The following is a 17,492-nucleotide window of genomic DNA, read 5'->3' on the forward strand; positions in this document are numbered from 1 at the left end:
ACATAGTATGTCTCCCGGACGATGCAATACAGTCCGTACAACGCCTAGGCATGATGAGTATCAAATTATCAATCTGATCTTGGAGCATATTACACCACTCATCAGGCAATGCTCTCCGAAGTTCCGGTAGACATGTAGGAGGTGGTTGACGGGCAGAAACTCCTCAGCCACGCATGTCCCACACATACTCTACTGGATTCATGTCTGGTGAGGATGCTGGCTAGTCCATACGGGTGATATCCTCCGATCGAAGGCATTCGTTTACGATGCTTGCACAGTGAGGACGGGCGTTGTCATCCATAAATACGAATTCTGCACCCATGGCGCGCCGAAACAAACGTACATGTTGTTCCAGAATGACGTCCCGATCGATTTGACCTGTCATTGTTCCAATTTGAACATGCAGGTCAGTTCTGGAACCCAGAATAATTCCTCCAAAAACGAGCAATCCTGTACTATCGTAACGGTGTCGTTCAATGATGTTCTTTTGGTGGTAGCGGGTACCTGGCGCTCTTTATATAAAAGTCCGGCGAGAATCAGACTGTAAGTTAAACCTGGACTCGTCGGAAAACATCACACAAGCCACCCACAGCGTCCACAATGCATGCTCTCTACTCCAGGCTAACCGCAGGCGACAGTGAGTTGCAGTAAGTGGAACACATCTGACAGGCCTACGAGCATATAGACCAATTTGCCCTAAGCGTCTGTACACGGTCTGCCTCGAAACTGTAATACCAGTGGCTGAGGAGCTGACAAAAATGGTCTGATGCTGTGCTCCATCTGTTTCCTTTGGCAGTAACTGCCAAATACCGGTCCTCATTCGGCGTTGTAACTCGGGGGGGGGGGCCTGTGCTGTAACGTCTACTAACATTATCATCATCTTGGAATCATTGCCAAAGCCAAGAGATGATACTCTGGGCGATTCCAAGTTCCTCGGATACTTCCAGCTGGGTACGCCCACATTCCAGATGGCCGATAATTCTACTACGTAAAAAATCATCCAAATGCGTCCTTTGTGTCATAATTAAGCGGTTATTGCAATGAAAGGCTTATAAAGCTCTTGCGTACAATTTTCCTTCTTTGCCTGTATTCTTTATACATCACTCTCTTCCACTCTCGTCATTGTGACGTACTATCGGTGTCATTTGGTTGCTTCCTGCAATTTGCATGTGATTTTCGAAGATGTGTGTAGTCATTTTACGGGTGATATACATATTTTAGAGTCCGATTTCCGCGTAACTCTGAATTATCCTTAATTTATGGAAATGAGTGTATTATCAGATGTAAACAATTGTTAATTGGATAGATAGTTTATTTCAAATATAACTTTAAGCTACGGTAAGAATGACAGAATGATTGACATTCTTTGTTATGCAAGGGCTGATGTAGTCAAGAGAAATAAATACAAAGGAATTGAAGCAAGCGAATTATCATGCTACAATATTTCGAACTAGAGGTTCGAAAACTATGTTTTTTCATAAATGCAATTGCAAAGAGAAAATTATTCTATAATCGAGATATGCATTTTATGGATATTTTTAAAATACTCTCAACATAATTAAAGAAATTTATGAATGAGTACTCAACATTAATCCATTGAATATATAAATAATATATCCTAATTAATTTTATTTAACGTTAATTAACTTACTAAATGGTAAGAAATGACACGGATTTCCTTGCATCTCTATTGTATGTATTTAAGAACGATAACTGCCTTCAAAGAGCAAAAATTAATTAAATATTCCAATAGTCAATCAGTCTTGCAATCAAATTTTATATCGTATGCATGGAATAAAAATCATTTATAAAAAATAAAGAAAGCAAAATTCATGTTAAATTAAAACTGTCTGATCTGAAAATAAATTTAGTATTTAACTAACTACGATATTAAAACAGCTTGGCCATAAAAGCTTGGGCTACATGAAAACTAGATCTATAAATACAAATAAATTTAATATACTGTCCCTCAAAAAGTAGGGATTACAAATGGACTTAGGGAATTTTACAATTTTCGTGAATATTTCGAACACTATTTGGGGTATGTGCAGTTTTTTTTTGTTGTTTTTTTTTAATTCCAGCATTTTATCATGTCAGCTATGCTCCCATGCAAGAATTTTACTATGTTGCAATTCACTTTTTTCGCACATTGATCTTTAAAAATTCATTTAAAAGATATTAAATTTGTATTACTTATGCATTTATTTCATGCTGATGATGATGATTGTACAAAAGTCTTATAGAAAAACTCAGATACAAAAAAAAAAAGAAATCAATAAGAATTCATACAATTTACTTTAAGCTTAATTTCAGTTCATTAAAAATTTCCTAGAAATAAACAAGTGATGATAAATTTAATCACAAAAAAAATCTTTTCACAATGAATTAATTATTTTAAGCAGTTTCTATAAGCCTTTGTGCATCACTTTCTAAAATTGAATCATTCAGCAGCAATTATCGAATTATTTCCCAGAGACTATGATAAATATCTTTATTTGTTACTTATGCATGCTTATTTCAGTTAAATAATGAAACTAAAAAACAAGAATTCAAAGCATTTTTAAAAAGTGAATTAAATATTAAAATATTTTAGTATCTTCAACCCACAAAAAGTATGCTTTTTCATGATTAGCATCAGAATAATATTAAGAATATACTAACAGATTCATCATCAACTTCTTCCATCACCTCTTCAAATACTTCTGCTTTGTATTCCACTATGAGCTCAAATAGAGGCTTTTTATCCGTCGCATCAACAATAAATGGTTGCTACAAATAATATAAATGTATTATTAAGGGGAAATAAGTATCAACAGATTAAGTTTTACTTTTGTTATGATACAATAAAGAAAAATAAATTAATAATCTCACTCTAAGAAGTTCTGAAGCTGTCAATCTGGATTGTGGATCTTTAATAAGGCATTTATTCAAAAATAAGCTGAACTCCTTAGACCTATGAAAATACAAATAAGTAATGTGAACAATTAAGTACCAAATGTAGCAACACATAAGTTACATTATTTTAAAAAATACTGTTACCATTTCGATGGTTGGCTTAAAGTTGGAGGATCAGACTTCTGTATTTTCAAAAGAACTCGCATGGGACTCAATTCATGATTAGGAGGTTCCATCTGAGCAAACTCAATCAAAGTGATCCCTAAACTCCAGATATCTGCTTTGTAATCATACAAATTGTCTTTAAATGTTTCACACATTACTACCTCAGGTGCCATCCTAAATTAATAAATAATGGATATAATTAGAGTAAAAATAACTAATACTGAATACAATTAAGTTAATTTACAAAAAAGTAGATGACAAAAGAATTATATAATGAAAATGCCAAAAAAAGAAGCACATAAATTATCGGTGTTCATACCAATATGGAGTACCAATAAATGAGTCCCTTTTCTGAAGAGTGTCCTTATTCTTAGCAGAAACCCCAAAGTCAGCTTTAAGAAAATTAAAAATCACATGTTAAATGTTTTAAAAACCCAAGTTATTAATGAATTTAACATAATGCTATTCAGTTTAATTTGTAGAATTTTGAAATTCTCATTAAATCGCAAAGCTTGTCAAAAGACGTTTTGATGATTACACTATTATAAAGGAAATAATCTAATTTTTAGTATTTTTACAGTATATCTCAAGCAATATATTAGTATATCAATATATTTAAAAAAATATGTAAAGGGCTGGAAACACAAGGTAAGAGATAGGTTAAAAAACATTATACTGATATTCACGAATTTTCAAGTACTGCTGTTAAATAATATTACAGTGCATTGTTAAAAAAAAAGAAAAGAACAAATGATATGGTCATTTCAAAGAAATTCCATCTCGTTTGTTTCATATTTACTGATAGTATTTATCATAACTAAATTAAAATAATGCACATTTTATATAAAGTGAGTGCATGTTAATGGTTTCAAACTCACTTCAATTTTTTTAACATTTACACAAATCTTTGAGATTTTACTCAATTCTTTTTCATTTATTTCACATAATTTATACATAAAATAATTATATATAAATAATGAATTTCAAATAAAAAATCAAAGCAACTGTATTTACAACAGTTTCCTAACATGATGGTATTTACTTATTTTAAATAAGGATATGACAAATAAATATAAAGAATTGCAAGCTTCACATTGAGTTTTAAAAAAATTATACTTTTTATTAATTTCGTTTTCTTTAAGAATATTTGTGCAGGAATTTAATTTTTAAAAACGTAAAAATGATAAATCATTAAACAGTCTTATATTAATTCAATATATGTAAATATTTTTTTCTTAAATAGTTTTTAAAATTTCATTTTTTGCATCTATGCAATTAAAAAAATAATATCGTTTTGAACCAATAATAGCAAATTTATAATCACAACTCATAGCTTCAATGTGTTTTAAAGCAATCGTTGTATTTTAACAATTTTAGCAGTATACAGATTCCCAATAAAGAAGCTATAAGAATTTCATTTCATTTTGGAAGATCCATATAATGAATTAAAAAAGTGCCATTTATATAAATGCAGTCATGAAATTATAAGCATTTCATGAATTTAATAATTGTTCAGTAAGACAAGTTATTTTTACTCCTCAAGTCCTTATAATACCACTGAAATTATTTTTTTAAAAAAAATGCCTGTATGTCTTTCAGCAATTGAAAGAAAAAAGATACAATTTAATAAAACTAGTATTAATAAAGAGGCTAAGCTTTTTCTCTACATTTTAAAATGTTGAATTTAATAATAGGCATTAAATATATATTAAGTTTTCATTTCTACGATATTATTCAGGCACTACCATCAAAGAACAAATCAAAGATCTTTTTTTTTAATATCTTAAGTAAATTTTAATTATTAAGAACAATTAATTCATGGTCTTAACTTACATAATAATTTCTATGCATTAAATTTTTAAGTTTACATTGTTTGAAAAGCAACACTGAAATTTCAAAACAGTTCAAGTTTAAATTTACTTTTTGAAAAAAAAAAATGTAACTCCATACTTTCTAAAATAATATAAAAAAAAAAGAAAAATCTGTGTAAAATATTTATATACAATTATTTTAAAACGTCAAAAATATAATTTTAAAAATATTTCTATACTTATTCAATTGTGATAAAAATTGGAGTAATTCAGTTAAGTCCATTTTTAAAATCATGACCATGAACATTTCAATCTTAACATCACAAAATTTAACCTTATGAATTATTTCTGTGAGTATATTTTGATATATTTAGGTATGCTCAGTTCATTACTTTTATAGATTAATTATATTTTACTGTAAAGAAATTCTTTATATTTCAGAAATCTATAAATCCTTTATTGGAATAAGATATTTTTATATCTGATTTAATAAAAAATTAAAATTCTCATACATGAGAAACATTCAATGTAGAAAGATACAAGAAATAATGACAGTTATTTCAGAATGAAATCCAGCATGTCTATGGTTCAATGAATCAAATTTCAAAAATTCTGCATTTATAAGATAGCTAAACACATTAAAGTAACATGCTTGTCTGAATTTTAATAACTATATACTAAGTGGCAATTTAGTTTGGATATATAATTTAATGGGGCGATAACACATAAGTTATATAAGATCACCTCATAAGCAGAAATCCTTAACAAAAATAGTGCTCCATATCCCTTTCTGATACCAAGGAAAACAAAAATCAACAATTGTCATGAGACACTAGAAGTATGCTCAGGACTTGAAACTCTATTCAATAATATATTACATCTATAATTTTTAGTGAATTAATAAATATATGATTAAATAAAAATGGGATTTCAGGGCAGGATATAAAATTTTTCAAATGCCTGAGCACGATGAATCAAAAAAATTTCTCGACTGTGAAAGCTATTTCCAAGTTACTGTGAAACTAAACTGCACAATTCCTAAGTTTTGATTTTGGAAACATACTTATTGCACTGAAAAATTAGCTTCCTTTCAGATGGATCGAATAGTCCAAAAATGAAACCATTTAGAAAAAATAAAGATAAAATAAACATAACTCTCAGAGAACTTTAGAATTGTATCATATGTTATTTTATACAGGAATTAACCATAAATGCTAAAAACATTGTCATTATGGTTACCAATTTGATAGTTATCCACAAGATTAGCTATCATCTTAAAAAATACAGTTGTGGTGAAAGCTTATAAGTCAGTTAACAGCTACACTATCTGAACAATTGCTTTTGTATTGTGGTCATGTTACTGGGCTGCGAATCACAAGGTCCCAGGTTCTATCCTCGCTCATCTCAAATTGTCACACAGTCGAACTTCACATAACAAGCAAAACAAAATGTAAAAAGGTGACTTGCTTAGGAAGTGTTATTTTGCAGAATCATTGGCAAAGAGACACTGTGACATAACATGCTGAACTGGCTTGTTTCAGTCTGTTTGAAGAGAGTGCTTATATATAGATGAAAGTAGTTTTTGCTGGATTGCATTGTTAAATGCAACTCCGAGAGGTGTGAGCAAGTGCCTGAGGAGCCATGATAGACAAGATTTTCTCTCTGCCATAATTTTGAGCTAGAGGTGTATAGTAACGACATCAATTAACTTGCAGAACATAACTAGAACTACCAAACAGGTTATGGAGCTGCACTCAGTGTCACTGCAAAAAGCTGCAGAAGAAATTTGGTCAAGAGAGGAAGAAATAACAGACATAACAGAACAACTTTCTAGTGAAATAACAGCCTGCTAAAAGCATAGAAAAGTATTGTATCATATGTAGAGAAGCAATACCCTGATAAAGTAATAGTTATGTGCGTTACAAATTCATTTAAAGATAATATACCATATCTCATTTTTGCCAAACTTTAATGTGTAGTAAAAGACAAATGTCTTTGTGAAGAAAAGGAAGCATTGTAAATAATAAATTATATCATTATAAATAAGTTTGTATTGTTTTTTCGGAAAGAACACATTGTTCTATTTAATATGAAATCCTATGAAAAACATTGTTTCGCTAAACGAATGTTACATATCACGAGTAAGATTCGGGAATGAATTATACTCGTTAAGTGAGCTTCCATTGTAATACAAATTTTCCCCTTATTTTTTATGTCACTGATTATTTTGTTATCAGTTCCATCAAAAATGTAATGTTAAAAATGCCTCTGAAATAAGTTAGGCAAAATAGCATAATAACCAGGCCACTGAGATACATTCAATTTTTTTTGGGGGGGGGGGGATGGGGAGGAGTGTAGTAACAAGTTCATGAAATAACACAACTACTTGTTTCACTATCTCAAAATAAAAAGATAAAAATTGTTCCCTACAATAAACAAAGAAAAAAGGTCAAAAAATTACTAATATCAGATAAATCAAATTTAAAACACATGAAACAATGAATAGGACAAGATTCAGTCCCTCATGATATCACTTTTAAATTTCAAAAAAATATTCACTATTATAAAAATCAGCTCTCACCCAATTTAACACCAGCATCTAAAGTAAGCAAGACATTTCCTGCCTTCAAGTCTCGGTGAATAACTTTTTTGCTGTGAAGGAAATCTAAACCTTTGACCATTTCATGACATAAATATCTGATTTGAGGTTCAGTCAGAGGTTTTTCTAGGTCTATCATTATGCTATCCACAGCACCACCTTCACAAAATTCAATCATCATCTGCAAAATAATCAGTAAATAAATTTAGACGATGAAATAAAAGCATCGGAAGCAATAATTTTGATCAAAAATCAGTAATACAAATCTGACATATTAAAAATAGCCTCCAAGTTATAATTAATATATTATTTTATTATTATAATGATGCTAAGAAGCTGATGTATGATAAATCGACAAAACAGTTTTGTAAGGTGATGCTTTCATTTGATGAAAGGCTTCTTCTTCTTCTTTTTTTTTTTTTTTAATTTTCTAGTTAAAGAAAAAGAAATTATAATTTCAGAACAAAAGAAATAAGGAAAATTTTATTAAAAAATTTTTTACATTGTATTTTAATAGAAATCAAAGATGTAAACATGACAGTAAAAATAATGCAATTCTTCTCTAAGTAAAGGAATGTTTTACAAACTTTTTATAATCGATTTCATTTTAAATTATAGTCATTCTATTAATGATAATATAGTTTATGAAAAAACTTTACTAAGACAACGTATTTATCAAACATTTTTATTGTATATTCATTATTTAAAAGCAATTTTATTAATCACCAATTCTTATTTTTAAATCTAGAAAAAAAGCAAAATCAAAAAATTAAAATTGGTTACTTGCAAAAAAATGTAAGGTGAGTAGATTATACAAGCTTGCCTACAACAAAATCAAATAATAAGACTTTAAAGCTACAATTAACACAAAATTGAAAGAAAAAATAAAAACTTACCCACAATTTACTTTCATAAAAGAAAGCTTCAACCAAGCCAACAATATTGGGATGTCGGCATTCTGTTAAAATATCTATTTCCACAGTAAAATCATCTAGATCATCTTCACCTTTCAGTTCACATATCTTAGCAGCAGCATATTCTTTATTTTCCTTATTTATAGCCTATATCACAAGCAATTAACACAATAAATGAGCAAAATATGAAAATTATTCAAAAATTAAAATAAATAAAACTTCAATTTAAAAAAATATTTTTTAATTATTTCTAGATAAAAAACTTCAGAATACAAATCTCCTTATCTAAAATATAAATCTGATATCACAAAAATTTATGACTGCATATGCATCATATATACTAAACAAGACACAGAAGAATATATTCAGCACTCCTAAGCAGATAAATCTATAGTCAAGTATTAATTTTGTAGAAAATTGGCCATATTCTATAAATTAAATCTTTCCTTACATGGAATATGTCTTAAACTTAGCACATATAGTTGCATAAAACAAACATCTAGTCATATGTAAAGACGATTTAATGAAATGTTTGATTGCTGTGTGATGTAACCCTCCCCCTCCCCCCACTTCCAAAAAATCCTACAATCAGCATTTTCTGGGTTTTGGAAAAAAATATGTTTGAAATATGGTAACATTAATAAAAAATTGTCATCTTCTCTTATATAAAGTCATGAATGTTTCAAAATAAAAAAAATAAAAAAAATAAAGTTTTGTTTGTTTCATTAGGGACATATTTAATTCACTAAAGCACATAATCAATTTAATTTAATAAATTTCAGCTCAGACAAATGAATGTATAATGTAGATAAATTCCACCTTTTTATATGCAATTTAATCTTCAAAATATGAAGGGGTGTTTTTTTCCCCCTGCCCGTGCAGGGGGAAATAATTGTGAACTATTAGCTTTGGAGATAAGTATATAGAAAAGAAAAGATTGGACTGATCACTCAAAGAATGGAAATGAAGCCAATTCTACCTTTAAGCAAATGTGGTTAGAAATCATAAATGGGATAGAACAATAATGGATACCATATAGTGCATATGATAAATTTAATTAAAATAGATATAATAATTTAATACTTATTCCCATTCATTCATATCTGTTATTTTTTTTATGCCTTCCTGTTAAATAAATTCATGTAGCACTCCAAAATGAAGCTGTAAATTAAAACAATAATGACTCATAAATCTGTTATTGACAAAAAAAAAAAAAAAACCCTTCACTTTTTCAATTTGAGTTTACATTGGAGAAGGATGACATATCTGTGTACATGGGGGAGGGGGTGATGCCTTTGTTTGAATTCATTAACTGATAGATATCTTTTAAGAAACAACAAAAATAATTTAAAGCAAACACACTATAGAAGACTGATGTACCTCTTCTAAAGAGTTTATCATTCAAGTGCATGATAATCTGATTTTAAAAAAAAATTGTCAAAAGCATATAGAAGTTAGTATTAATTACATTTAGACATTTATGATCAGTCATAAAATGAACAAATAAATTATCGAAGTTGGCAAATTCTGAAACTAAGAAATTTGCAATACATAAGTAAGAAATTTACTTTCATCCTTCTAATATAAATTTATAATTTATGAAAAAAATTGCAATCATAAATATATTTAGACAGTTAGTTTAATGTAGTAATAATTAGTGGTAATTTGTAGGACCTTTTCTTTTCAGCGTTCATTAAAATAAACTTCACAAAAAAATATAACAAAGTTAAAAATTTAAATTAGGAAAGCAAACTTTGTTTCCCATCTTATATTTGGTAATTATTCTGCATAAATTCTTAATCAGGATGAGTAGTCAAACGTTATATTGAAAAATATAATAATTATCAGCATTTTATAAGCCCTTTTTAAAGAGAAATAAGAACCAATACCAAGGTAGTATTTTTGATTATAGAACTATGTGTTGCAATGAAATTAAGTTGGGCACCAAATTATCTAACTTTATACAAATATTAATTCAAAATATCACCAGTAATTATTGAACATTTTTCACTAATGGTTCAGCTAAGTTAATTAAATTTTTTCTATGCATATTTCCTACAAAAAATCCAAGTCATGCACTTTCATATCTAAATCTCATATCTATCATTGCATATCTAAAATCACTTTATCACATTGCAGCCAGCTGCATAACAAAACAAAAAAAATCCATAAATAAATAATAAACTGTCACTTCATTAAGATATCAATTCCTTAAAAAAAAAAGGGAGAGGTTAAAGATGCAAGAAAACAAATCTAGATACAAAATTCATGCTGATTTAATTAAATATGCAAAAAAAAACAATGTTTCTTTTCGGAAATTTCCTAATATAACTATCAATCTGTTTAGTTTCCTCATCAATAGTTTTATCTTCAGAAAGAAAAATAACAACACAACAAAAAAAAATTAGCATTATTAAGATCTATCTAAAGAAAGAAAATTTATCTATCTAAAGATCTAAGAAAAATTAGCACTACTATTAATTAGCACTATTAAAAAAAATTAGTACTTATATAATGATTATTAAAAATAAGCAGTTTTTTAAGAACTTTTAATGGGCTATTCTTGCGTGACACACGGGACATTTACATGTGTTTAAATCAATAAATTTTACTGAAATTAAGGTAATTCAATGTTTGAAAATTATGAGGTATAAGCCCTTAACTTGCACTTCAAAATGATATGCAATTTTTTTTTCTACATTTAAAAACTAAGCAAACAAAAAAATTAAAATGCATGTGTGATGCACGAGATTCACAAAAAATCAGAATTTCTGATCATACTGGTATTAATATTAATTTCTGTGATGTTTCTTGGATTTACTGACTATAAATTTTTTTTTTAATGAAGAACAATCAGTAGATTGATGTGGTACATAATATTAAGTAAATATAAAATTTAATTAATAGTTTATGTTGATTTTTTGGCTGTGATGCACGGGACAAGTGTGATTTGTTTGCACACACCTGAGATTTATAACATTTCTCAATATATTTAGGTTGTTATATTTAGAGAATACATGACAGGTGAGATACTAATAATGTATTCACATGATGCAGATATTTATTTACATAAAATAACTGACAGTAGATGGCACTAGTGTATGCATAATTTGAAATGTTTAAAAAAGTAAATCAGCTAAAAATGTATTTAAAAATATGATTTATTTTGGCCCATCATCTGAATTCAAGAATAAATTTATGGCTCTTTTTCTACAAGAACTTAGCCTTAAATACCAGAAAACATTTAGCTGGAAGTATTTTGCCACTTCCCATGGGAAGGTTGTAGACGGTATAGGGGGAAGAGCAAAATCACTTGTTCGTCAAAAAGTTATGAGCAAGCAAACATCTTCCGACATTGTACAATCTGCTTTCAATTTTTACTACCTGGTAAAAGTTTTAATGTCAGCAACAAAAGTTTTATTTGTTGAAGAAAGAAATATTCCACGAAATAATGATGTATGGATTAATGCTGTGCCTATTTTGAACATTTCAAAGTTACACGGAATGAAATGCACACGAAATGATGGACTATCCCTCTTCCTAAATGCAGCTAACCCAATTATGCAGGAACAATCTCATAGTGATACCAACATAAAGATAGGAAACTGGATCTTGGTAAATTATGATGGTAAGGAATACTCTGGACTGGTAATTCAAATTATAGGTGCAGAAACTGAAGTATCTGTGATGATGAAGAGCACAAATGGTGCATATTGGAAATGGCCTAAACATGAAGACAAACTGTTCTACACGCAGAATAATATAGTAAAAAAGATAAAAGCTCCTGAAATTGTAAATTCACAAGGATACTACAGTTTTGCAGATTTATATTAAAGACAGATGATGTATGTTTTTGTAACAACAATCAATTAAATTGTATTTTTTAAAAACCCTTTTTTTTTATCATTTAACATAAATAAATATGTAAACACCAAAAATTTCTGAATGTCTTTTATTTTCCCCCTTTTTTAAACACTTATTTTAACATGAACAATGCACAGGATAAGGATGTGTGATACACGGGACAAATTTAAAATGCTTATATTTTGACAAATGATTAATATGAATTTGTCTTAATAATAGAATTTTTTTTCTTCTTAAAAGTACAAAGTAGATTAGAAATTATTTGTCAGAAAAAAAATTTGTACTGCTAGTAAAACTTATAGCAGTTTTAATGTGATGCATGGGACATCCTTTAAGATATATCTAAAATCATGAACTACAATTTGAAAAAATTAAAATGAAAGTAATTTCCTTTTGAAACTAAATAAAAATATACCTGTAGCTACTTTGAAAAGCCAAAAATTGAATAAAAGTGTAGAATATTTGTTTACAGACATTATTGAAGTGTAAATGTATGAATTCAAAATTTTTTCAATATTGTAAGCACTATTTTTGATCTCCATGAACGTATAAAAACAAACTGTTTAAAAACAAAAAAATACATGAATTAAATAGCTCAGACTGTGTGTTTGACTAATCTATAAACAAAAAAAAATTTTTTTTTTTGAATTTTATTTTTTGAAGGTATGGTTCACTTTTGGGAGAATCGCCCTAATGATGTTATACAACCTGTTAATCAATAAACGTTATTCCATCATCATTTTCACTATCATAAATTATACTAACCAATCATACAAGTTCAGAAAACAAGTATTTAGTGTCAGTCTTTCCATTTATATCACAATTTAAGTCTAAAATTTAATTATATATCACAAATATTTTTAATATCCTTCTTTGAAAACACTGTAGTCTTACAAGAGATATGATAAAAATTTGACAACTTGGTGCAATAAATAATTTTAAAGCTACACGAAAGTTAATCATTATGAAAGAAAACTTCAATCTTTTTAAAGATATAAAACAACATAGATACCAGGAAATGAAATTTACTTATATTGCAAGTGAAATAATGAAAAATAATTTAAAATTAAATAATCATATTTTTTCAAATATTATTGTCAAAAATATAATATATAATACAATCGAGAAACAAGGCTAAAGCATTAGCTAAGTGACCATGGTCCAAGGGGAGTATGCATGCCTTGAGTGTCAGTCATAGAGAAAAGAAAGCCATAGGAACAAAGCATTACCACATTTAAATCGGCTTTTACAATGAATTACCTTGAGGGGGTAGGAAAAAAAACATTGCAGTACCCAGATACCATTTAAGAATTGAGAATCAAAAAATCATATACCTCAAGTATCACTGGGCAAATATAAACTTATTAAATTAAAAAAGACAAAATGATCCATGTCATAGGATATCATGAACAAGATCCTATATCATTCTCAAAGCAAACATATTACTTGGTAAAAAATGAAGTGCGAAATTAACAATTTTCAGTAGCTTTGTTTTATTTTATGGTAGGATTTCTCTTGAAATATAATTTCAGTAAATAATCAAAAATTTCTATTCAACCCATTGTTATCAGATATTTAATGTACTCAAGCTCAAAAAGGTTATAAAAAGATGACAAAGGGGGGGGGGACTTTAAGTTATGTAAGCAATTAAAAACTGAATTATACACTAATTAAAAACTGAATTATACATTAATTAAAAACTGAATTATACACTAAAAGGATATCAATAAGAATTTAATTCAGTTAAAAAGTAAATTAGTCTTTTCTTCCATTTTATGAATATACTCAAATCATTAGAGATCTGCTATTTTCAAGAAGAAATATTTCTCAAAATTGCTGATGAAGTATTGATAACAATCAACAATGGAAAATCTTTTCTTTCTGTAGAAAGAAAACTGTAATTCAAAAATTAAAAAACTAATTTTTTTAAAAATAGAATTGTATAGTATTCCAAAATGATCTAATTATCACTGCCAAGAGTGAAATGCTAACGCCTGACAATTCTTTTTAATACATACAACACCTATGAGAGAACCCAGATAAACAATATACTCCTTTACAAGGGTTTTTTTTTTTCCCTTCTTTCTTTCTGAGTTTTTTTTTTTTTTTTTTTTTTTTTAATGTGGTGGAGATCTGGCTAGCTCAAGAAAGGCAACTTTATAAATTAGATATTATAATACAATCCCTTTTCTTTTCGACAAAATATTATAAAAGTTAACATTTTTTAAAAAAATGAATGTATCTACATGAATAACAATGTTGAACAGGCAGAACTAGAACTATTTTAATACAGGGATGTGACTGAACTAAAGGCAAAAAAGAGGAAATCTAAAAATGCAACAATAAAACGACACATGAAAGAAAACATGCAAAAAGTAGGAATTAAATTGTTAAAATACTGAAAAAATTATCAAAACTACAGCCTAAATGGCCTTTATATTCATTTCAAAATATATTTTTTTAAATAAGAAATTAATAGCATATGATTATAGCAAATGGCATTTCATATGCTATTAATAGCATACGAAATTAATAGCAAATGTCTTTTCTCAAAGACATTTTAAGAAATATATTGCCTAGGACAAATTTAAATATATATAAGATAACAAATATGAGGTTAAAGACGGTACTTCATTGCAAATATACCTCACTAACATATTTTAGTATATATTTTCTTAATTCCCAAAGGACCTTTGCCGCATATCTCGAACACATTACTGACAGGTTTTTTTTAATCATAGTAAAAACCTTTTTTTTTATAAACTGCAATTTTTCTCAGATATGTTTTTGTTAAAAAAAAATGGGAAAAGATGAAAAGATCCAAAAATTAAAAGCGTAAAAATGAAAATCTGAGGAAGAATCACATCCTTGCAAATATCTTTAAATAAAAAGCTATTTTTAGATCAAAAAGCAAAAAGTATTGTCTAATAAGATGACATAAAATTTTGATGACTAGATTTTATATATTATTTATTTTCATTAATTAATTATTTTGCATAGCTGAAAATCACTTAGTCAAGTCCTTTATTGATTTTTTTTTTCATTTAAAAGTATATGAAAAATTGAGAGGAGAAAACTATATAAAATTACAATCAAATCAAATTAAGGTTTGAGAGCACTTAATCTTTTCATAAATCTTTCAGTACTTCAAAAAGCATGCTAAAAAACTTAAAAGTAACATAGCTTACATAATAAAATAAAAAGGCAGGAATAAAGAATTATTACAAATCATAAATGAAAAAATAAAGATTATTGAATAAAAAATCAATCTAATATTCAGCTTAAAATATTTTAAATAGTACCTTATTTTAATACATCGTTAAATTAGTATCTTAATATATTTGCTTTTCACCTTCAAATAAATAATCAAACAAAACTGAAACTTCTAACATATAAATTGAACATGAAAACTCAAGTAAAAACATACTCTTCAATGACTACTTCAAAGATATCTGTAAATATTTTGCTAATTTTATAAAAATGATATATATAACTTTACATTCACACATACATGCATGCATATAACAAACCTATATATCAAATAGCCCAGATTAAATTAATTGTGTAATCAACAGGTAATATAAAATTTTTAATACTAACCTGGCACATAGTAAATTTCAAAATATGATTTACAACATTCATTAATATTTAAATATCAGTATTATATTTTGATATATTAAGTATATTAAAGCAGTCACAAGAAACATAATAGGCAAAAATAAATATGTTAAATTATTTAAAATAAAAAAAACACTAAAACAGGCATCACCTAATAATAAATTACTTGACTTTATGGACATATAAAAATATAGACACATAGTTATTATACCTTATAGACTTTTCCAAAAGCACCATCTCCTAATTCACCCAGTAATTCCCAAAAGTCCTCCGGATTTTCATTGAATCTAATATTATTATAAACTTTCTTACGTTTATTTTCTGAACCAGTAACATTTCCAATACTGAAAATCTTCCGAAAATTACTAAAGAACGACATCTTTCAGCATATAAATAGCTCTAAATTGCATGCGCTATATATAAGCAAATAAAGAGGAACTGACACAAATTAATACAGAAACACAATTCATTCACCCCTTCAAAATCCAAATGAAGCCGTCATCAAAAATGTAAACAAAACACACATGTCAATTCCTATATCCGTAACAGGGGAGAAAAAAAAACTTTCAAACAGATTTTATATACATCTAGTATCAAAAGATACTGAAAATTTCATCAAAAAATGTTCCATTTTTACTAGAAGATGCAATATAACAATATGCTCCAAATGAACTAGTAACACATCCGGCAACCTTTGAATTTCTAATTGTCACAATGGGGAAGGTAAAACAGAATCAAATCACGAGATTTTTCTCTGATCGTAAGAAATATACGCGTATTTAATTAAAAACTTTAGTTAATTCTAATTTGTTAGAAAAATCATAGTAAAATATCATAACACTGTGCAGATAAACAAATAACTGGAAACTGACACAGGAAGTAGAAGTAAAAGTAGTATAAAGAGTTAGCCTAAAAAAATTCAAAAGGGTAAAATGACGGAATTGAATCATTCTTGTAGCATTGACGGCTAGATCTTGTAAAGTATCCAAGGCGAATCGTCATCTCCCATTGGCTTAAAATAGATAACCTCGGAATCGGTTCATCAGGAAAAAAAATTCTAATTTCCAATTTTTTGACTAATGGGTAAATAAGCTAATTTCCTTGCACTCGCCCCAGAAAAGGCCATTACATTTACAATGCCATCAGATGAAATGGATAGGGATAGTTTTAGCATCATATTTCTCCATGAGAAGTCAATATTAAACATACGATTAAATCAAATGAGCTTCAAAATCTTTAAAAAGGCATATTTTCCAAATAATGAGAAATAGTGGTTGTTTTGTTTTTTTATCATTAATTATGAAATGAATTAGAGATGTTCAGAACCAGCTGGATACAAAATCAAACTAAATTAACATAGTGCCCTTGATGGAATAGTTATTCATGAATACAACATTTGTATTCAAGATATATATTCAATGTAAACAACATAAGTGAGGGTAGATTTATCACAGGGTGTGTAGTTGGTTGGTCGAGAGAGCCGGTACTTTTGAATTTTGAGTAGTTTTGTACTGTTATATTTGAAGCAAAGGCGTTTGTTTCTTTTTCTTTTGTTTTAGTAGAAATTCTGTTTTCAACTAGTGTTTGATATAATGCACTGAAGTCAGGTGACACCTGTCCACTTTT

General features: G+C 28.0%; 1 protein-coding gene across 2 annotated transcripts in view; it reads right to left on the reverse strand.

The window, feature by feature from the left end:
• LOC129959044 (serine/threonine-protein kinase 10-like) overlaps positions 1-16,717 on the reverse strand; it is a 56,339-nt gene extending 39,622 nt beyond the window's left edge. For both annotated transcript variants that reach the window (XM_056071826.1, XM_056071825.1), the window contains exons 1-7: positions 16,078-16,717; positions 8,367-8,531; positions 7,453-7,651; positions 3,380-3,452; positions 3,040-3,234; positions 2,872-2,953; positions 2,662-2,769 (exon numbers count right to left, since the gene is read on the reverse strand). In XM_056071826.1, coding sequence (XP_055927801.1) covers positions 2,662-2,769; positions 2,872-2,953; positions 3,040-3,234; positions 3,380-3,452; positions 7,453-7,651; positions 8,367-8,531; positions 16,078-16,245 — 990 coding nt within the window. In that variant the 5' untranslated portion in view covers positions 16,246-16,717. The remainder of the gene's footprint in view (positions 1-2,661; positions 2,770-2,871; positions 2,954-3,039; positions 3,235-3,379; positions 3,453-7,452; positions 7,652-8,366; positions 8,532-16,077) is intronic.
• Positions 16,718-17,492: the final 775 nt, after the last annotated feature.

Source organism: Argiope bruennichi, chromosome X1, assembly GCF_947563725.1.
Source record: "Argiope bruennichi chromosome X1, qqArgBrue1.1, whole genome shotgun sequence".
NCBI lineage: Eukaryota > Metazoa > Arthropoda > Arachnida > Araneae > Araneidae > Argiope > Argiope bruennichi.